General features: G+C 44.6%; 1 protein-coding gene and 1 long non-coding RNA gene across 2 annotated transcripts in view; both read left to right on the top strand.

Annotated features, from left to right (window-relative positions):
* Nucleotides 1–9,800, top strand: part of STRIP2 (striatin interacting protein 2) — a 49,849-nt gene extending 40,049 nt beyond the window's left edge. The window contains exons 18-21 of the mRNA XM_040413449.1: nt 3,764–3,830; nt 5,549–5,653; nt 6,314–6,518; nt 9,144–9,800. Of these exons, the coding sequence (XP_040269383.1) occupies nt 3,764–3,830; nt 5,549–5,653; nt 6,314–6,518; nt 9,144–9,394 (628 nt within the window). The 3' untranslated portion in view covers nt 9,395–9,800. The remainder of the gene's footprint in view (nt 1–3,763; nt 3,831–5,548; nt 5,654–6,313; nt 6,519–9,143) is intronic.
* Nucleotides 9,801–10,852: 1,052 nt separating this feature from the next.
* On the top strand, nt 10,853–11,886 carry LOC120984997. The gene is made up of 2 exons (XR_005775486.1): nt 10,853–11,696; nt 11,730–11,886. It is a non-coding gene; the product is annotated as an uncharacterized LOC120984997 (long non-coding RNA).
* The last annotated feature ends 11,275 nt before the right edge of the window (nt 11,887–23,161 follow it).

The raw sequence follows: 23,161 nt of genomic DNA, 5'->3' as shown, positions 1-23,161 counted from the left end.
CATCCAGTGGATGCTTGGAGCGATATAAAAGATACTTCCAAATGGGGGAACAGCTGCAATCCCAGGGCTTCCTCGGAATTCGCCGTTTACTTCCAATACACACCTTCCTCTGTGCTGGTGTCTCAATCTAGAAAAATACCACATAGTGACGTGCTGCATCAACAGGTTTTGCCAAAAACAAAACAAAAAAAAAAACACTTTTATTCACTCACAAGATAGAACTATAGAATAATCCTTGCGGACTTGCCTGCTCGGCTTCATCAGGGGCAGAAATCAGCACAGAGGAAGACACGAACGCCAACGACTGATTGCGGCATGCAGGAGTGGTATTGTTTGTTGGAAGTGAACGGCGAATTCCGAAGAGGCCCTGGGATTGCAGTGGAATGATTGTTCTGCACCAGTCCTGTAATTCTCTATAGCGGGGATCAGCAACCTTCGGCACTACAGTTCCCAGCATGCTCCATTCATTTCTATGAGAGTTCTTAGAAGAGCAGAGCAAGTATGCATGCTGGGAGTAGTGGTTTCACAACATCTAGAGGGCCGGAGGTTGCCTACCACTGCTCTATAGCTAAATGAAGGGATGGGCCATTCAGCCCTATATGACGCCGGCTGTAAATGCTTCTTCCACACAGCGGTGCTCACAGAACAGGCTTCTGTTCTGCCCATCTCCAGTGACTGGAGCCAGGAACTTCTCTGTTCAGTTTCTGCTTCTTGTAATCTATTTTGACAGCTGTTTCTACAACATGATGCCACCAGCGTGTCCTGGCATGTGTCGTAAAGGTTTCGGTGGCATCACATTGAAACATGAAAGAGGTTTTTGAAAACCAGCACTGATATGCTTTAACCCCTTCAGGACCCTGCCATTTTTCACCTTAAGGACCCGGCCATTTTTTGCAAATCTGACCAGTGTCACTTTATGTGATGATAACTTTAAAACGCTTTTACTTATCCAAGCCATTCTGAGATTGTTAACTCGTCACATATTGTACTTCATGACAGTGGTAAATTTGAGTCAAAATATTTCATTTTTATTTATAAAAAAAATGCCAAATTTACAAAAGAAACTGAAAAATGCGCAATTTTCAAAATTCTCTGCTTTTAAAACAGATAGTGATACCTTCTAAAATAGTTCTTACTTTACATTTCCCATATGTCTTCTTCATGTTTGGATCATTTTGTAAATTAAATTTTCTTTTTTTGGGACGTTAGAAGGCTTAGAAGTTTAGAAGCAAGTTTAGAAGCTACCCTCCACTGATCATTTCTAAATGTTCATTGTGTTACCCTAAACATTTAAATTACACTTTTATTTCATTTGCAGACGAATTCAATAAGTATTATGCATTTTTGTACTTCCCGCCTTTTATGCAAATTAACATAAGAGTCATATCTTACTTGTGTGACCAGAGAAGAGTCATATTTCCAAGCTCTGACTCATCTCAGGTTAATTTGCATATGTATCAAATCGTGTTTTTTTTACACAATAAAAGCACACAGAGCTATGGGGACTGGGTATTGCAGATGTGCTAGCGGCCATCTAGCAACCCATGTCCTCAGCTCTATACCCAAAATCCAGATGACAGGTTCCCTTTAAGGACCAGTTCAGGTCTGAAGTCACTTTGCGAGGCTTACATAACAGAAACCACCCATAAATGGCTCTATTTTAGAAACTACACCCGTCAAGGCATTCAAAACTGATTTTACAAACTTTTTTAACCCTTTAGGTGTTCCACATGAATTAAAGGAATATGTAGATAAAATTTCTGAATTTCACTTTTTTGGCAGATTTTTCATTTTTTCCAGTAACAAAGCAAGGGTTAACAGCCAAACAAAACTCAATATTTATTGCCCTGATTCTGTAGTTTACAGAAACACCCCAAATGTGGTTGTAAACTGCTGTACGGGCACACGGCAGGGCGCAGAAGCAAAGGAACGCCAAGATTTCACTGGGATAATTTTAAGTTGCCATGTCACATTTGAAGACCCCCTGATACACCCCTCGAGTAGAAACTCCAAAACAATGACCCCATTTTGGAAACTATGGGATAAGGTTGCAGTTTTGTTTTATTTGTACTATTTTAGGGTACATATGATTTTTGGTTGCTCTATATTACACTTTTTGTGAGGCAAGGTAATAAAAAATAGCTGTTTTGGCACAGTTTTTTTATTTTTTGTTATTTACAATGTTCATCTGACAGGTTAGATCATGTGATATTTTTATAGAGCAGGTTGTTACAGACATGGCAATACCTAATGTCTACTTTTTTTAAATTTATTTAAGCTTTACACAATAACAGCATTTTTAAAACAAAAAAAAAATCATGTTTTAGTGTCTCTAATATTCTTAGAGCCATAGTTTATTTTTATTTTTTTGGCGATTGTCTTAGGTATGGTCTCATTTTTTGCGGGATGAGATGACTGTTTGATAGGTACTATTTTGGGGGGCATACGCCTTTTTTAAATCGCTTGGTGTTGCACTTTTAGTGATGTATGGTGACAAAAAAATGGGGTTTTTTTAGTACAGTTTTTTTATTTTATTTTTTGACTGTGTTCACCTGAGGGATTGGGTCATGTGATATTTTTATAGAGCCGGTCAATACGGACGCGGCGATAACTAATATGTCTTCTTTTTTTTTTTTTCTTTTTTTTTTGGGGGGTCTGATTCCCCTTTACAATGCATGACAATACTTCTGTATTGTAATGCATTGGCTATAAGTGTATTGCACACTGTAATACACTTACAGCTTCCTGCCTGTGAGATCCAGGGGGCTGGATCTCACAGGCTGTGACGGAAGGCAGCCACGATGCCTAAGGAAGGCATCGGGCTGCCTTCCCTGCCTTCGGGTCCCCGTCACAGCAGCGCGGAGACCCGATGGCCACCCGGCAGTATCCCCTACGTGCCGCGGTCAGCGCTGACCACGGCAGTGCAAGGGTTAATGTGCCGGCATCAGTGTTTTTACCGATGACTGTGCATACAGCAGGGGTCTGCCTGTCAGTAACTGCCGGACACCCCTGCTTAAGTCACGTCTACCAGCGCCGTACATGTACGGTGCGGGTCCTTATGGGGTTAATGTCCTACAGAGCTGTGTAAACAGCATCTCGGCGTAAACAAGAATGTTATCTTTCACTGACGGCAAGCAGAGATCCTGAACCTGGTGAGGGATTGAAAGACAAACTATATTAGGAAAGTTACGTAAGTTCTTTTTTATTAAAGGGTTGTCCGGGTGTTTGATACTGATGACCTATCCTCAGAATAGGTCATCAGTATCATATCGGTGAGGTCCGACACCCAGCACCCCCGCCGATCAGCTGTTTGGAGAAGCTGTAGCGCCCCTGTCAGTGCTGTGGCCTCTGACCAGTAAAATTACATTCATCGGTCACCTGGCCTAGGTGCAGCTCAGTCCTTTTCAGATGAATTGGGGCTAAGATGCAATACCAAAAACAGCCGCTAATCAATGGACTGCACCGTGCTTGGTAAGCTTTGAGGGGGCTGTAGCACTCGCTGGAGCACCACGGCCTCTTCAAATAGCTGTCAGACCCCCACTGATCTGTCCTCAAGATAGGTCATCAGGATTATACACATTGACCAAACTCATGGCAGGACTAATGACAATCTGCCACCATGGAATAAAAAAAAGGAGTCTGCCATGTTGGATTTCGGTATACCTGACGTTTTGTTCTGCTGTAACGAGTCATGTATGTGTCAATGTAAGTAACTCCAAATGAGTGACCTTTTATATTTGCCCTTTTCTCCTTGATTTCTTAGTATTTCTATTCTGGACTTCCCATCATGTGTTGTCCATGAGTTGCCTGAGCTAACAGCTGAAAGCCTGGTAAGAGATCTCTAGATGGTGACAACTTTGCGTCCACAGCCATATTCTTTTTCAGGACAAGCACTATCTGTATGACAGCTTATATAGCATTTTTTTCATGTGCCGTACACTCAGGATGCTGTTATTAATCTTTTAGACTATTGACCCTTAAAAGAGTTGTCTCTAAAAGACAAAAGAAAAATGGACCTGCACTGTGGTATTGTATGGCGACCATTCAAATGAATGTAATACGTGGAGGGGCTGGGCACTCCAGAGAGGGACCGCTGATACTTAGCAGCTCTCCGCTCTGGCCTGTAGAGGGCATATGAGACAACCCTTTAAGCCATATTCAGGCAGGACTTTTTAGGGTCCATTCACACGTCCATAGTGTATTGCGGATCCGCAATACACCCGGCCGGCACCCCCATAGAAATGCCTATTCTTGTCCGCAATTGCGGACAAGAATAGGACATGCTCTATTTTTTTTCCGGCGCCGCGGACTAGAAAATCAGCGGCGCGCTCCGGAAATGCGGATGCGTACAACACACTGTGTGCTGTCCACATCCATTCCGTCCCCATAGAAAATGAATGGGTCCGCACAATTGCGGACGTGTGAATGGAGCCTTAGTGTCTATGAGTTTCTTTTAGCCAGATTATGTACAAGTGAATGGCAGCTTATGAATATTTATACTTACATGCAGGTAGTGCACTGTGCATTTATGAACCCCTGATGAATGTAATTGCAGATTGTCATTACATCATGTGCATTTTTATGTGAGGCACCACAGTATTGGCTATAGAGTCTAGCCAACGTGTGTGGTGAGGCGCCCTCTGGAATCAGTGGCCACCTCCATGATCTCATTATACCAATGCAGACTATGCAGGTTTTTCCATGTTACAAAAAAATAAGATCTTTTGTCGCCACCAAGTGGTCAATCAGCAGTACTACAGTGATTACCAATGCGGATTTAACTGCATATTTGCTTTTTATGTATCCTGTATTTTATGCTAGGTGATATCATGTCTCGTGATACATAAAGCAGAGCATTTGATGCGTTAGGGTGTGATGTATGACTAGCTGTTTGCTATGTCTGTTTGTACTTGGTATATTGATTCAGAAATGGTGACGAGGATTAGATAAACATAGCTTTGCTACTTTTGGGTTAATACTTTACCTTTTAGCACTTTTCTCTGAAATTAATTAAATGCATTTAAGACTGTATACATGTATACAGAGTATGGGGGTCAGTTATCAACCTGAAATGCGCCTATATTAGTGATTAGCAATGGTTAGGTGCGCTGCAATCTGCGACTTTTCCGCGCTCATGCCAGATCTAAAAAAGTGGGCACGGCGGGGAAGGGGACGGGCCTGTAGGCCCATCTCATTCATCATCTTCTACGCCTGTTTCAGACGTAGAAAATGGTCTAAATGTAAAACAGCAAGGAAGCGGTCTTACATTTAGAACTGGCGCTAGATGGGCTTAAGTTATGGAGAGGGCGGCGCTGATCCTCCGCCAGCGATGGGGTTTTATTAAGACCGGCGTCTAAAACCCTGGTCTTAATAAATGAACCCCTATGTCTTTTTAGTGGAAAAAGTGGTTTCTTGTAAATGCAAATCGCTGCACGATTTTAATGACTGTTCATGAGAAACTGTTACTTTTGTTACCAGGAAACCAAATTCCACACTTTTCAGTGAAGAAATAAAATGAGCAACATATTTCATCTTGTTTCCTTTGCAGGAATCGGGAGACAACAATCAGTTCTGCTGGAGAAATCTCTTTTCCTGCATTAATTTGCTGCGGATCCTAAACAAGCTCACTAAATGGAAGCATTCCCGCACCATGGTAAGTGCGCATCAACCATACCTTGACTTCACTTGGTCATAGGTGATAAATGCATATTTATGTATGGAGTTTACGTTAATTGGGAGCAGTGCTGCACTACCGTTCATGGCCACTACCCAGCCTTTGGCGCTGTGCTGTTCTGCGTCCTGCTCTGGTGTGCAGCAACCTGTTCAATCAGCTGATCAGTTGGGATGCCGGGAGTTGGACCTCCACCAATCTGGTTTTGGTGACCTATTCTAAGGATAGGTCTTCAATATTGTAGTCCCAGAAAACCCCTTTAATAGACAGTAGTGTCTGTTTAATGCTTCTTGACCAGGGATGAGCGAAACGGCTACGAGGGCCTGTCCCTACTGCAGAAGAAGCTCGCCCCTGCTGCTTCATTGCCAGTACCGGACAGCTTGCCTGCCCCACTGTTTCAAGTAGCAGCGCAAGCGCTGAAGCTCTGCCTCCAATACTGGAGGACTATTCATCAGCACTAATCGGAAGTGTAGCAGCGCATGCATCATCATTGCTCAGGTATCTTCACTTGTGCCGCTACCTGAAGCAGTGGCGCAGGTGCAAGATTGTCAGGCGGCAGGGGGAGCTTCTTCAGCATTAGCCCCTCTCAGGTGAAGAACTCGCTCATCCCTCTTCTTCTCACTTGTCTTTCTCTGTGGTCAGATGCTGGTGGTGTTTAAATCTGCCCCCATTCTAAAACGTGCGCTGAAGGTGAAGCAGGCAATGATGCAGCTATATGTGCTAAAACTTCTGAAGCTCCAGACCAAATACCTCGGCAGACAGTGGAGGAAGAGCAACATGAAAACTATGTCTGCCATCTACCAAATGGTGCGCCACCGAATGAATGACGACTGGGCCTATGGCAATGGTAAGTAGATGTCAGCCTGGGGATAGTCCACATGATGGAGATCTCCATGGACTCAGATGACTTGTACATGGGTAGAGGTTAGCAGTAAGGTGTACTTATGTAACAGAGTGCCGTATTTAATGCATGCGTCCCCACAAACTGAAATGCATGCTGGCAGAGACTGAGCGGTGTACGAATCCTATAGCACTCCAGTGGGTACCTGACGCTGTAATAGCTGGAGACACTCTGCCTGCGGTACTCAAGCCACAGGCCTATAATGGGACAGGGTGCCTGTTCCCTGGCAGGAAAATGTACTGATAATTTAGGTAATTTAATAATTAGGTCTAGAATACATTTCCAGACCATTGTTAAAAAGAGTTCCAAATTCCCCATTCCCTCAAAAAATCTATAGCGTTCCAGCAGATGCCACTGCATAGGCACATTTACAGCTCTCATTCAACTGTAATAATAAACTGATTTGCTACCACCCATGTGGCAGAACGTAAGCTTTTCATCTGTTCAGAAAAAAAACTCTTATTGGTAGAGGAGGGGGGTCCAAGTAGAAGACCCCACACACACACACACACACACACACACACACACACACAACTAAATGCTCTCCTAAATCCCATAGACAACTCAGGGCATTTTGGCAAAACAAAACAAATGGGAAACACTTGGGCCCCTTTCACACGGTCGATATTTCCGCGCGGGTGCAATGCGTGAGGTGAACGCATTGCACCCGCAACTGAATCTGGACCCATTCATTTCTATGGGGCTGCGCAGATGAGCGATGATTTTCACGCAACGCAGGCCCCATAGAAGTGAATGGTGATGGATCATGTGATGAGCGCAGTGACGTCATCAAAGGTCCTATTCCTCAAAGAAGAAGACAGGAGAGAAGCCGGGCTGCGCGAACAAGTGGATTAAGGTGAGTTAAATATTATTATTATTATTTTTTAACCCCTCCAGCGCTATTGTACTAAGCATTCTGTATTAAGAATGCTATTATTTTCCCTTATAACCATGTTATAAGGGAAAATAATACAGTCTACACAACACCTAACCCGAACTTCTGTGAAGAAGTTCTGGTTTGGGTACCAAACATGCCGATTTTTCTCACGTGCGTGCAAAACGCATTACAATGTTTTGCACTCACACGGAAAAATCGCGCATTTTCCCGTAACGCACCCGCATCTTATCCGGGCCAAAAACATGACGCCCGTGTGAAAGAGGCCTTACAGTTTCCCAATCTTCTACATTTTTCAAACCAGCACTTGGATCTGAATACTTTTGTAATTACATGTACCGTATTTTTCGCCCTATAAGACGCGCCGGCCCATAAGACGCACCTAGGTTAGAGGGGGACAATAAGAAAAAAATCTTTTTCATTAGAACTCAGGACAGAGCACTAATCAGACCTCCAATATTAATTAGACCCCAATCAGACCTCAGATAAGAGCCTCATGCCTCTCATCAGTCGCCAGCAGTCTCATATCAGCCCCCATTGCCTCTCATATTAGCCCCCATTGCCTCATATCATGCCCATATTGCCCCACATCAGCCCCATATTGCCTCAGCATCTCCATATTGCCTAAGATCAGCCCCCAGCATCTCCATATTACCCCCAGATCAGCCTCCAGCATCTCCATATTGCCCCCAGCATGTCCATATTGCCCCCATATCAGCCTCCAGCATGTCCATATTGCCCCTATATCAGCCTCCAGCATGTCCATATTGCCCCCATCATCTCCATATTTCCCCCAGTGCCTCATGTTTTATAAAATAAAAAAAACACTTACCTTTCCCGCTCCGGACGCCCGCTCCTCACCGCCCGCGCTCGGTTTTCCTCTGTCTGCTGTGCTGTCAACTGGCGCGCACAGCATGAGGTCACAGTGCGCCCTCACACTGTGCGCAGCCTTTACAGCCGAGGACCAGGAAGCGTTGAGTACAGAGCCTTTACCGCTTCCTGGTCCTCCGGTACTAATGAAGCGCTTCCATAATGGAAGCGCTTCATTAGTATTCGCCCCACAAGACGCAGGGGCATTTTTCCCCCACTTTGGGGGGGAAGGGGTGGGGAATGCGTCTTATGGGGCGAAAAACATAAAAATATAGCCTAGCCACTGAGTTATTCACTGAAACCTAGATAGCGCCAGCTGGTGTTTGCCCTTTTTCTAATTTCTCTGTCCTGCTATCTGAGATGGAAGCACATGCTCAGTTCCATCCTTTGACACAGCTGCAGTGGAAGCCACCCCCCCCCAAGAAAGGACACACCTACTGAGTTACCATCTTGAATGAGGAGATCTCTGGATCCATGTGAGGTACAGGGCTGGTTCCAGCTTTGTTAGTTGGAGATTGTCCTGTACTATATGATGGCTGATTTTTTTTATTTTACATTAATCATGGGATAATCCCTTTAAGCTGCCAGGTCATATAGCTGGACGTGGACCAGAGCTAAAGCTTGTCATATGTAGGACCATTTATTAAAGCCAGAGCAAAAATCGGGACACTCCATGACTACAGAGACTAGCAGTGATTTCCAGGGGTAGAGTCTTTAGGTATCCCTGTACAGCCATACATTTTAGCTAATCGTGGTAGAATGACAGAACCTTTTTGGTAATGTTCTTTCTCTGTCCATTCCATTAGATATAGACGCTAGGCCTTGGGACTTCCAGGCTGAAGAGTGCACCTTGCGGGGAAACATCGAGAGTTTCAACATGCGGAGATATGAGAAGAATCCAAACTGGGAGTTTGCCCCAGTAGATAACTGTTTGCAGAGTGTTTTGGGACAAAGTCTTGATCTCCCAGAAGATTTCCATTATACATACGAGCTCTGGCTGGAAAGGGAGGTGTTCTCCAATCCAATCCAGTGGGAAGACCTTCTACAGTATTCCTGACTAGGAAATGTGCCAATCACTTTGTCCTTCTCTCAGTCTGCTGTTTGGATTGGAGCAGATCCATCTCAGGTCACTTCTCAGTGGCACGCTAAGTAATCTAGCTATAGATCAGGGGAGCTCTAAATTTAACCCTATCATGTTTGCAGGGATTTAGTTGGAAGCTGAGATAGCAGGAGAAGTGTGTGTCCTGTAACCCTGCATAGGACTACCTATCCATCATTTAGTCTGGGCCACGAGGAGAAGGTCTCAGATGGCTACCTCTATATAGTAGCACGGCACTGATGTATATAATTACAGTTCTTAAAGAGGACCTATCCCCTCTGCTGACATGTCTGTCTTAGTGACTACATGCGTTCCCCATGTAATAACTATTTCGGAGCGTCTATTCTTATTGTGCTATTCCTGTATTATTTCTGTTTGAAGTTATTGAATTGCTAGCACGTAGAGCCATAAGAATAGATGCTCCACATGGGGAATGGAAGCCATGTCTGGAGAGGTGACAGCTCCTCATTAAAGGAGTCCCTGGATTTAGCCATTCAAGCTTATTGATTGTATAGTGAGAAATGTGCCGCCTTCATATAACAATTTCTTGCGGTTTTCAGGATCTCTGCTTGAATGTGAACCTTTTTTGGTTTAGTCTCTGAGGCTAAGATTCTGTCCTTGTCACGTGATGATGGCACATGTGCCCATCTGGTGACAGTACAGATATAGGAGCTGTGTCTTGTAATAAGCCTTACGTCCTTTGCGTCCACCACATGGCCAAGACAGATCTTATCAGCTGGGAGAAAACCATGCATGTTCATGAGATCTGGAAAACCGAGAGGAATCTATGCACAAAGCCTACAAGAAAACTGCTTCCCTTTCATTTTACAATCAGTTTACTAATGGACTTGAGACATATTAGATGTAAAACGTGTTGCAGGTCCCCTTTTCTATCTGGCAGCGTGACACAATTTTGGCACATGGACGGTTTTGTGCCTCGTACACCAGTTGGGTGTGACAGCCCTGGCAAATTTACTTACAGGTGCAAATGTTAGCTAAAAGCTGCTCCACGCGGGGGCTGGCGTAATTTTTTACTCCAGGCGTACGGACTGCCACATATGCGCCTAATTTATGACCAGGCACGGGCCTCATCGTGAATTAGATGGATCTTACAGCGCAGAGGGGAAACTAAGACCAGCATAAAAAGCCAGTCTTAGGCCTCTTTTACACGGGCGTGTGCGCCCCGTGGTCATGCTGCGGCCCTCAAAATGCGGGCCGCAATGCACGAGCACAGTCCGTGGGGCAGCAGATCGCGGACCCATTCACTTGAATGGGTCCGCGATCTGGCGGTTCCGCAAAAAGATAGGACATGTTCTATCTTTTTGCGGAACAGAAGTACGGGACGAAACCCCACGGAAGCACTCCGTAGTGGTTCCGTTCCGTATCTCTGGATTTGCGGACCCATTGAAGTGAATGGGTCCGCATCCGTGATGCGGAACGGCACCCGTGTATTGTGGATCCGCAAATGCGGTCCGCAACACGTCCCGTGTGAAAGAGGCCTTAGTAAATGTGCCCCACTCATCACTGTTTGTGCCCAAGGATCACCTAATCTTTCCTTGGCGGCACAAATGCGTCAGTTACCTGGCATAACCTGTAGGAGGCAAGTCAGCGGACAATCATTTACATTTTAGCCATTGCATTTTCAGGTCTTAAACACTGATTTGAATGAAGCTGCGCGGTGCTCAGGCGCTGCTCCATTCCTCCCAGTTGCAGGCATGTGGCTGGGGGAGGGGCAGGGAGCCAGATTTTTTCACCTATCCGGTGGATAGCTAATGAATGCTTCTCGCTAGAATACCCCTTTAATTTCACACCGTACATTGCCTGATAGACTTTAGAAAGTTTTTTAACTTTACTTTTAGTATTTCTTACTTTAACGATGCAAACAAATGGCCAATACCAATGCATCTGGAAGCGCTCTAATGATAAGCTGACTGTGGGGAGTCCCCAAAGCGAAGAAGAAATGAAGCATTCATTCAAATCAAAGGGGTGTCCATGTCCTCCAGCTCTTTTTTTGATGGATCCTGATCCATATGTCCCGGTATGAAAGAGACTTGTCTAAACCAGGCATGCTCAGCCTGCGGCCCTCCAGCTGTTGCAAAACTACAACTCCCAGCATGCCTGAACAGCCTACAGCAGGGCATGGTGGGAGTTGTAGTTTTACAACAGCTGGAGGGCCACAGGTTGAGCATCCCTGAAAAGGAAACCTGCCGCCATGAAAATGCTGTCCAATCTACCAGCAGCATGTTATAAAGCAGAGTAGGTGAATATATAGTTTTATGTAAAGTGATTTCAGTAGAAGTAGTCATTTACTGATAGAAAATGTTATGGGCTTAGGAGTCCAGTGGGCGGAGTTGACAGCCTTCTCTGTATGAGGGTGCAGGCTCACTGGACTCCTATGGTCAGAGCAGAGATTTCAATGAATCAATTACACATTTTACTGAATCTTTTCCCAAAAAAAACTATTTATCAGTCTGCTCAGCATCTCCTGCTCTATAACATGCTGCTGGTAGACTGGATAGGATGTTCAAGGTGATAGGTTCCCCTTAAGGATATCCATCACAGAGATCAATAAAGGGTTGGGAAATGAGCAGACAGTATTTCAGTGGTATATACTAGATCTTCAGAGGGTTCAGTCCTCTATTCTACCTGTTAGGGAAGATTTTTATAATGTTAATAATATTAAATTAACACTGTTGCTTCAAATTCCTAGAGAGAAATGTTATTTTGGATTCACTCCCGGAGCACAGACTGCCAGAGGATGCACCTAATATTCTAACGATGCCTTGTCATCCTCTGGCAGCACAGCGTCAAAAGCTGCTCTTTGATAAATGACCCCCAGTGACCATGTAACTTAAAGCAGTTGTCCGCTTTTGTAATATTAATGACCTATCCTCAGGATAGTAAATATATAGGCAAAACTTCGTGGCACTCTGCCGTCTGTTTGCCGCTGGAAGTCGGGTTCCCACCCCGTATAAACAATAATATAAGAACTCCAGCAATAGCGTTGCAAAAAAGGAATCTTTTAATAGACACGTGCGGCTGTTTACAATTCATGACGTTTCGGCCCTATATTGGCCTTCATCAGACTACAGCAAAAAAGGAAAGAAAGAAAAATGAAATAAATAATGCGATCACATCTTGTATGTACATATTTATAAAGTGTGCCAAGGCAAGTGGCATGGAGTAGGACACACAGGTATTGGGCAATAATCAAGGTCCAGAGGGTTCTGTGGTCATGTCCTCCTGTCAGTCCGTGGACGGACATATCATCGGTGCAGGTATTGTAATTCAAATCCATCATCATTGGGAGCATGTTAAGGTATATAATGTTCAACTAAACAGAAGTCCATAAAGTGCTGAAAAGTCCATGGGTATCAGCAACGCAACAGGAGTGGAAAAAATGGTCTAGGTGGAGCTTAAATCAAAGTAAAATGTCCCTATATTGAGGATAGAACGCTGGTGTATAAAACCACTGGGGGTGAGAACAGTTGGCCGCAAATCCATGGATAGATAAAAGGGATTTGGGAGGGGGAAGGGGGGGAAAGAGAGAGAGAGCGTGCAGGGCAGGAAAAGAGATAATGAAAATGCATAGATATGTGGCTGGGTATCCAGGAAGGATTACATTGTCATTAGATACTAAACTAATATACACTGTTGGCATTATGCAATTGAATGATGTCCTACCTTCTGCCGCTTTGGGGTAGATATCCAGGATACAGGCGTCTGTGTGGATGTGCAATTGCACTGTCTGGGATGCGCCTCTGGTGTAGTCGGACGCGCGCCCTTATTTAAGAGAGCGCGTCCGGTGGTAAAGGGGATGGCGCATGCGCACTCAATTCCAGTGCGTGTCGCGCCTCGCACTAGACCAACATTCTTCAAAGAAAACCAGGAATTCTGTGAGAAATTCGAGCAAATACTCAACAAGTGCTCTTTTGACCTGATGGCTCTAACCCTTTCATATCTACATAACGCTATCAGCACAACCAAAACAGAAATTCATGCAATTGAAGAACAACTACAAGATATCATAACACCAGAAGACTACAATCAACTCAAGGAGAAATTAACGACATCCCTGGCACAGCAACGCAAAGAAGTGGAGACAACAAAGAGGAACAAATTCTTCAGGGATACTGAAGACTACAGACACAACCGAGTCTACAGATGGTCAGATGTCACCAACAACCGACCCAACTATGCCAACCGACGATCATCATCCAGGGACTCAGCGCAGTCAGGTTCAAGTGGCGACACTAATTTCCAATACAGATCGGACAACCGACAACAGCGATCCCAGGGCAGAAGAGGCCAAAGAGGAGGAACCAATACCACAACACGAGGAAATTCCGGCATCACCACAAGATCACAGGTACAATCATTAGTGATTAACATATCCTCACACACACTTGGGCCGGCAGAGTTGTCCCTATTGGAAAAGGGGCTCTCTTACTGTCCATCTAATCAATTGGATACCTTCCAACTTGATATAGATCTACAGAGACTATTTAGGAACATTAGACTTAAGGTCCATTTCTCCGGTAATCCTATTGATACCAACAGAGGAGACCCCTTGCCTAAATCAGGGATATCCATCCGTGACCTTGGTCTACGCAACAAAAGTCATTTCACACCCCCCAAAACTCAACCTGCCATTGAGACCTTCATCACCCTTATCCAACGTGACATGTCCCTATTCAGGAAAAACTTAACCATGGGCAAATATAAATTTATGCACAACCTAGATAACACAGAGAGACAAGCTCTTTCAACTCTCATACAGAAGAAAGACCTTGTCCTCAAACCAGCTGACAAGGGAGGGGCCTTGGTCGTCATGGACAAACATAAATATATAGATGAAATCAATCGCCAACTAAGTGATCAATCCGTATACATCAAATTAACAAAAGATCCCACTAAATCAGTGTCAGAAAAAATACAAACAGTCCTACAACACTACCTTGGACAAGGAGTTATTGACGAGTCGATAGTGACCTTTCTATCCAAATCTAATCCAACTATGCCAGTCATTTATATACTACCGAAGGTACACAAGGATCTCTTGAATCCTCCAGGCCGACCAATAGTGGCCTCTACTGACTCGGTTCTCTCACCCCTGTCCATTCTACTGGAAAAAGTCCTCACCCCCATCATTAGAAGCACTAAATCATTCCTGCTTGACACATCCTCCTTCTTAACTTTACTTCACAACCTACCCCCAGTATCCACAAACACCCTTTTAGTCACATGGGACGTAGTAAGCCTATATACATCCATCCAACACTCAAAAGGCCTACAAGCAGCTCGTAGACTACTCTCTTCACAGGACATACAACCTAGTTTAACTGACTTCTACATGGACCTACTTGAGCTCGTCCTATTGAATAATTTTTTCCTGTTCCAAGATACTTACTATTTACAACAACAGGGTACCGCTATGGGGTCCAATGTGGCGCCCCCCTATGCAAATTCGTACATGGCAGATTTTGAAGAAACCCACGTTTACCCACATCCACTTTTCACACAAGTACAAATATGGAAACGTTACATTGACGATATTTTTTGCATATGGGATGGCCCATTGGACTCCTTACTGGAATTCCACACATTCCTTAATTCTATATACCCAGAATTACAATTCACTATACACTACCACTCTGATTCCATTAACTTTCTTGATACCATGGTCACCAAACTTCCTACCGGTTCCCTTACCACAGATCTATACAGAAAATCAACAGATCGCAATAGCCTATTACACTTCTCCAGTTTTCACTCCTTAAACACCAAAAAGTCACTCCCACATTCTCAATTCGAACGGATACGCCGTATAGTTAAAACAGCCCCACTTCAAGAAACCAGAATCACCGAAATGAAACAACGATTCCTAGCACGCGGTTATCCACAACATCTTCTCCATGAAACATCCAAACCCAAATCAAAAAAACAGACAGGAATAGCCAATAGGATACCGTTCGTTCACACTTTTCACCCGAGTGTTAACAAAATAATCAACAGCATTAGGAACCACTGGCCCCTTTTACAAAAAGCCTATCCAGATATCAACGAATTTAAAAATCCAATATTACCTTGTACACGCCGTCCCAAGAATCTACGGGACCTAATTGTGAAGGCTGACATTGGCCCGGCCAAGACTACCCTGAGACAAACATTCATGCTAAAACAAAAGATAGGAACCTTCCCCTGCATACATTGCACCCAGTGCTCGAATGTACTAAAAGGACCCCAATTTCATCACCCACAGTCAGGCAAAAGCTTCCCGATCCGCGGTTTCTTTACATGTGAAACTAATTTTGTCGTCTACTTATTAAAATGTCCCTGTGGGAAGATATACGTGGGGGAAACAACCCAGAAAATACGCGATCGGGTTTGCCAGCACAAATCCAATATTAGACGCAAAAATTTACTACTCCCGGTACCAGCACACTTTGAATCAGCAGGCCACAATCTTTCGCAACTCAAATACCAAGTAATTGAACAGATCACACCTAGTAGGAGGGGAGGCGACAGAATTAAACTGTTAAAAAAGAGGGAAGCATACTGGATTCACACACTTGACAGCTTGGAACCCAAGGGGTTAAATAGGGACTATGAAATTCACAGCCTTATTTGATAGTACATTACGATACCTAACGGCCAGCATCCATGACGTCCTCCCCTCACCCTACACATTTTACTCCGGCTCTTACCATACCCAAAGACCCTCCCACGATCAGTCCACCTAGGTCATTATATCATATATATCATATATACTATATATCGTATAGTCTACATTTGTGTATCTGTATATCTATATAAGTGATAGTATGTGGATATATTTTTTCCACCACAATCTCATGCTCTCTGTTGTTCCTCTTTAGATGCATTAGTCACACCACCCTTCACAATATTGGGTCATCCATAGTATCCTTTTCACGTTATGGTATAGTATCCTTTTTGGTATGTTACCTATATATGGTTTATGTCTGTATGTCCATATTTCTAATAACATTATCATCTATCTGTACTCATGTTTCCTATATCTTTTTATTTCATCTCCCCACTTTACCCTTCCCCTATGTAAGCATGTCGTCTTTCCATTATATCTCCCTATTTGTACTTTCCCTCTGTACCAGCTATTAATATTCCACACGTTCCAACTATCCCCTATATTCCTGCCGGGGTTCAGAGCGAGGCTTGGTACGCATTAACATCATCTGCGCATGCGCAACACTAACATCACAAGCGAGGCTTGAGATGCATCGGCACAGACACACCGGATCTCATCCAGAAACAGGAACGAGGCGCGACACGCACTGGAATTGAGTGCGCATGCGCCATCCCCTTTACCACCGGACGCGCTCTCTTAAATAAGGGCGCGCGTCCGACTACACCAGAGGCGCATCCCAGACAGTGCAATTGCACATCCACACAGACGCCTGTATCCTGGATATCTACCCCAAAGCGGCAGAAGGTAGGACATCATTCAATTGCATAATGCCAACAGTGTATATTAGTTTAGTATCTAATGACAATGTAATCCTTCCTGGATACCCAGCCACATATCTATGCATTTTCATTATCTCTTTTCCTGCCCTGCACGCTCTCTCTCTCTTTCCCCCCCTTCCCCCTCCCAAATCCCTTTTATCTATCCATGGATTTGCGGCCAACTGTTCTCACCCCCAGTGGTTTTATACACCAGCGTTCTATCCTCAATATAGGGACATTTTACTTTGATTTAAGCTCCACCTAGACCATTTTTTCCACTCCTGTTGCGTTGCTGATACCCATGGACTTTTCAGCACTTTATGGACTTCTGTTTAGTTGAACATTATATACCTTAACATGCTCCCAATGATGATGGATTTGAATTACAATACCTGCACCGATGATATGTCCGTCCACGGACTGACAGGAGGACATGACCACAGAACCCTCTGGACCTTGATTATTGCCCAATACCTGTGTGTCCTACTCCATGCCACTTGCCTTGGCACACTTTATAAATATGTACATACAAGATGTGATCGCATTATTTATTTCATTTTTCTTTCTTTCCTTTTTTGCTGTAGTCTGATGAAGGCCAATATAGGGCCGAAACGTCATGAATTGTAAACAGCCGCACGTGTCTATTAAAAGATTCCTTTTTTGCAACGCTATTGCTGGAGTTCTTATATTATTATTACTATCCTCAGGATAGGTGACCAATATCAGATTGATGGGGGGGGACCGAATGCCGTCCCCCCCTGATCAGCTGTTTAAAGAGAACGAAGCCGTCCCTTCTCTGTTTACCTGCTTGCCGTTGACTTATCAGCGGTGGGTAGGTGTAATTATAAATTCGCCATCCCCATTCACTTCAATGGGAGGAGCTGTCCCATCGAAGTGAAGGGGGACGGCACAGTTGGAATTACGTCTGCAATATTGACGGTGAGCAAGTAAACAGAGAAGTGAGGCAGCGCTCATACAGTCCTGATCAAAAGTTTAAGACCACTTGAAAAATGGCAAAAAATCATATTTAGCATGGCTGGATCTTAACAAGGTTCCAAGCAAAGCTTCAACATGCAACCAGAAGAAATGGGAGTGAGACAAAACATTTTTTGTGCATTCAATTTAATGAAAACAACGAATAAACTGAAACAGGCAGTTTTTCAGCTGATCAAAAGTTTAGGACCACACCTAAAAAAAAACTAATCCCCCCCCCCAAAAAAAACAGAAATCCAACTTCCAAACATGAAGTAATGAGTAGCTCCGCCGTTATTGTTTATCACTTCAAAAATTAGTTTCGGCATGCTTGATGCAAGCGTTTCCATGAGGTGAGTGGGAACATTTCTCCAAGTGGTGAAGGCGGCCGCATGAAGGCCATCTACTGTCTGGAACTGTTATCCATTTTTGTAAACTTCCCTTGCCATCCATCCCCAAAGGTTCTCAATTGGATTTAGATCAGGGGAACACGCAGGATGGGCCAAAAGAGTGATGTTATTCTCCTGGAAGAAGTCCCTTGTCCTGCAGGCATTGTGTACTGTAGCGTTGTCCTGTTGAAAAACCTAGTCGTTGCCACACAGACGAGAGCCCTCAGTCATGAGGAATGCTCTCTGCAACATCTGGACATAGCCAGCGGCCGTTTGACGCCCCTGCTCTTCCTGAAGCTCCATTGTTCCACTGAAGGAAAAAGCACCCCAGACCATTATGGCGCCCCCTCCACTGTGGCGCGTAGAAAACATCTCAGGTGGGATCTGCTTGTCATGCCAGTAACGTTGGAAAACATCAAGGCTAAATTTTTTCTCATCGGAGAATAAAACTTTCTTCCACCTTTGAATGTCCCATGTTTGGTGCTCTCTTGCAAAGTCCAAACGAGCAGTTCTGTGGCGTTCAAGGAGACGAGGTCTTTGAAGACGTTTTTTTGTTTTTGAAGTCCTTCAGTCTCAGATGCCGTCTGATGGTTATGGGGCTGCAGTCAGCACCAGTAAGGGCCTTAATTTGGGTCAAGGATCATCCAGTGTCTTGACGGACAGCCAATTGTACCTCCGGCTCAGTGCTGATGAAATTTTTTGGGGTCTTCCACTTGACTTTTTTGTTCCATAACCCTCAGGATCATTTAAGAAATTCCAAGTCTTACTGCGTCCCACCTCAGCAGCGATGGCGCGCTGTGAGAGACCCTGCTTATGCAGTTCAACAACCCGACCACGTTCAAAAAGGGAGAGTTTTTTTGCCTTTGCCATCACAACGTGTGACTACCTGACAGAAAATGACAATGAATCCACATTTTTGTACAGATTTGGCCTTTTAAAGGCCTAAAATTTGGATCAGCTGAAAAACAGCCTGTTTCAGATTAATCGTTATTTTCATTAAATTGAATGCTCAAAAAATTCTGACTCTCACTCTCATTTCTTCTTGTTGCATGTTGAAGCTCTACTTGGAACCTTGTTAAGATCCAACAATGTAAAATATGATTTTTTGCCATTTTTCAAGTGGTCTTAAACTTTTGATCAGGACTGTATGAGGACTGCGGCCTCTTCAAACTTGGAATGCCGGCAGTCAGACCCCGCTGATCCTCAGGATAGGTCATTAATATCAGATCAGCGGGGGTCCAACACCCGTCGCCCTCATCAATCGGCTGTTTGAAGGGGTCCTGCGAGCCTGCTCTGTGAATAGGGCGAGTAGTTGTAGTTACACTGCACCAATCCTTCAGCGGAGCCTCTGACGCAGAAGTGAACGGTGAGGCTTCATGCACATGGCTGTGTCCGTGTTCTGGTCCACAAACGATGGATCTGCTAAATACGGATAGCTGCCATGTACACTCTCTGCGTTTTTCTTACTCCCATACAGCAATAGGACATGTTCTATAATTTGGGGAATGGTCAGACAGATCAGCAAAAAATAAGATTTGTGCATGGCCCCATAGACCTGAATGGGTCAGTGTGCTAACTGCAAAAAATGCCGATTAAATTGTAGATGGATTAAAAAATATGGCTGTGTGCATGAGGCCTAAGGCCATGGAATGAGTCCCGTTAAGGGAAAAACTGATGGTTTTGCATGCATGGATCAGGCTACTTACACACTTGCGTCGTTGTTTTCCGGTATTGAGATCCAGCAGAGAAAATCAATACCGGAAAAAACGATTCCGTTTAGTCCTCATGCATTCTGATTGGAAAGAGATCAGTTCAGGTTGTCTTGCGTTCCGGCGGCTGCGGTTTTGTGTCCGGTCTTAAAAATGAAAAAATATGGATCCAACACTGAGAGCCATGTAAGTCAATGGCGACGGATCCATTTTTTTATGGAGCCTAAAAAACGAATCTTCTACATACTGACTTTCAGTGTTTTTAGTGATGGATGTGTTTTTTTTTGTTTTTGTTTGTTTTGATCTTGCACAACCACCTCTTTCACACTCTTGTGATGGATTGGTTCCGATTGCGTTCAGGATGCGTTCAGTGAAACTCGCACCATTTTGCAAGCAAGTTCAGTCAGTTTTGTCTGCGATGGCGTTCAGTTGTGCAGTTTTTTCTGCGCGGGTGCAATGCGTTTTGATGCGTTTTTCACACGTGTGTGATGAAGGTTTACATACAACATCACTTAGCAACCATCAGTGAAAAACGCATCACACCCGCACTTTCTTGCGGATGCAATGCGTTTTTCACTGAAGACCCATTCACTTCTATGGGGCCAGGGCTGCGTGAAAAACGCAGAATATAGAACAGGCATGCTCAACCTGCGGCCCTCCAGCGGTTGCAAAACTACAACTCCCAGCATGCCCAAATAGCTATCAGCCTACAGCAAGGCATGGTGGGAGTTGTAGTTTTACAACAGCTGGAGGGCCGCAGGTTGAGCATGCCTGATATAGAACACGCTGCGATTTTCACACAACGCAGAAATGATGTGTGAAAAACAACGCTCATGTACACAGACCCACTGACATGAATGGGTCCGGATTCAGTGCTGTGCGTTCACCTCACACATTGCACCTGCGGAAAACTCGCTTGTGTGAAAGGGGCCTAACGGAACAGATGCATCCTGATGTTCAAAATCAAAATGGATCTGTTTAATTCCGGTATTGAGATCTTCTACCGGATCTCAATACTGAAGTTAACAACGCAAGTGTGAAAGTAGCCTTAAAGGGACACTGTCACCTGGATTTCACTTACTGAGCTGTTAACTTCAGTCTCCAGGAGTTACATTACAATATACTAGTATTACTGCCCCGTGTCTTGTAATTGGTCTAGAAAATCGCTTTTAGTAATCTGCTAATTACCCTTAATAAGGAGCCCCAGGGGCTGTCCGTCCGACCTCTGGAGCCCAGCACCGCCCCACTGCTAATTTATTCACTCCTCATCGCTGACGTAATGTTTGTGCAGCGCCCGTAATCCCACGCATGTGTATCCAGGGCGCATGTCTGCACCTGTGCGGTGTCCTGGCATCGGCCTCACAGAATTCATTGCGCAACCACCAGCTTCGCTCGACCCAACCCGCTCCTGCTCCTCTGTCCTCCGCCCGCCCAGCAAGTTGCGCCACTCCGCTCTTCCTTTCCAGGTCGAGCGAAGCTGGCGTATGCGCAGTGAGTTCTGTGAGGCCGATGCCAGGACATCGCGCAGGTGCCCTGAATACACATGCGTGGGATTACGGGCGCTGCACAAACATTACGTCAGCGATGAGGAGTGAATAAATTAGCAGTGGGGCGGTGCTGGGCTCTAGAGGTCGGAGGCACAGCCCCTGGGGCTCCTTATTGAGGTAATTAGCAGATTACTAAAAGCGATTTTCTAGACCAATTACAAGACACGGGGCAGTAATACTAGTATATTGTAATGTAACTTCTGGAGACTGATGTTAACAGCTCAGTAAGTGAAATCCAGGTGACAGTGTCCCTTTAATCAGTTTTGTCATCGATAGCGGAGAGAAAAGCCATGTGCCTGAGGAGCATGGCGCACAGTCTGTCATCACTGTACATTCCTCTGATGGCGTGGCACTGAACGGAGTCCGGACACCGCATGCTGCAGCTTTCAATATCCACAGGGAATGGAGTTTGTAAAACCTGATTCACTAACATTGTCCTGTCCTTTGTTGAACTCGCCCTAAGGGCTCATGCACACAACCGTATGTATTTTGCGATCCACAAAAAATACGGATGACGTCCGCATGCATTCCGTATTTTGCGGAACGGAACAGCTGGCCCCTAATAGAACAGTCCTATCCTTGTCCGTAATGCAGACAATAATAGGACATGTTCTATTCTTTAGCGGAACAGACATACGGAAATGGAATGCACACGGAGTAACGTCCGTTTTTTTGCGGACCCGTTGAAATAAATGGTTCTGCATACAGTCCACAAAAAAAACTAAATGGACACGGAAAGAAAATACGTTGAAAGAAAACACGTCACTAAAGAAGTGCTTCCCTGTCACCTTAGGCCACATTGGTGTCTGTGGTGGAGGTTTCAGCAGGAGCCCCCATTGAAAATTCCAGCAGATTAATGGAAACCCATCAGACCCCTTAGGCCCCTTTCACACGGGCGAGAATTCCGCGCGGATGCGATGCGTGAGGTAAACGCATTGCACCCGCACTGAATCCGGACCCATTCATTTCTATGGGGCTGTGCACATGAGCAGTGATTTTCATGCATCACTTGTGCGTTGCGTGAAAATCTCAGCATGTTCTATAATTCTGCGTTTTTCACGCAACGCGGGCCCCATAGAAATGAATGGGGAATGCGTGAAAATCGCAAGCGGATGTGGTGCGATTTTCACGCATGTTTGCTAAGAGATGATGGGGATGAGAAGCTTCATTCAGCAGGACTTGCGCTGATGTCACTGAAGGTCCTTTTCCAGCCAGGTCCTGCAAGGAGAAAGAAGACAAGCCTGGCTGTGCGATCAAGTGGATGAGGTGAGTTGCATATTTATTTATTTTTTAACCCCACAATTTACCTTCTACTAAGCATTCTGAATTAAAGAATGCTATTATTCTCCCCTATAACCATGTTATAATGGAAAATAATAAAATATACAGAAGACCAATCCCAAACCCGAACTTCAGTGAAGAAGTCCGTGTCTGGGTACCACAGTCGTTTTTTTGAATAACGCGCGTGCAAAACGCATTGCACCCGCGCAATAAAAACTGAACGCAATCAAAACTGACTGCGATTGCGTATCTACTCGCACGATTTTCCCTGATCGCAGACGCAACACATCCTGACCTAATCCGGACACGCTCGTCTGCAAGGGGCCTTATAGTCCAAGGGTC

This window comes from Bufo bufo, chromosome 1, assembly GCF_905171765.1.
Source record: "Bufo bufo chromosome 1, aBufBuf1.1, whole genome shotgun sequence".
In the NCBI taxonomy this organism is placed as follows: domain Eukaryota; kingdom Metazoa; phylum Chordata; class Amphibia; order Anura; family Bufonidae; genus Bufo; species Bufo bufo.
Note: the sequence above shows the minus strand (reverse complement) of the source record. Positions and strands in the feature narration are given on the sequence as shown.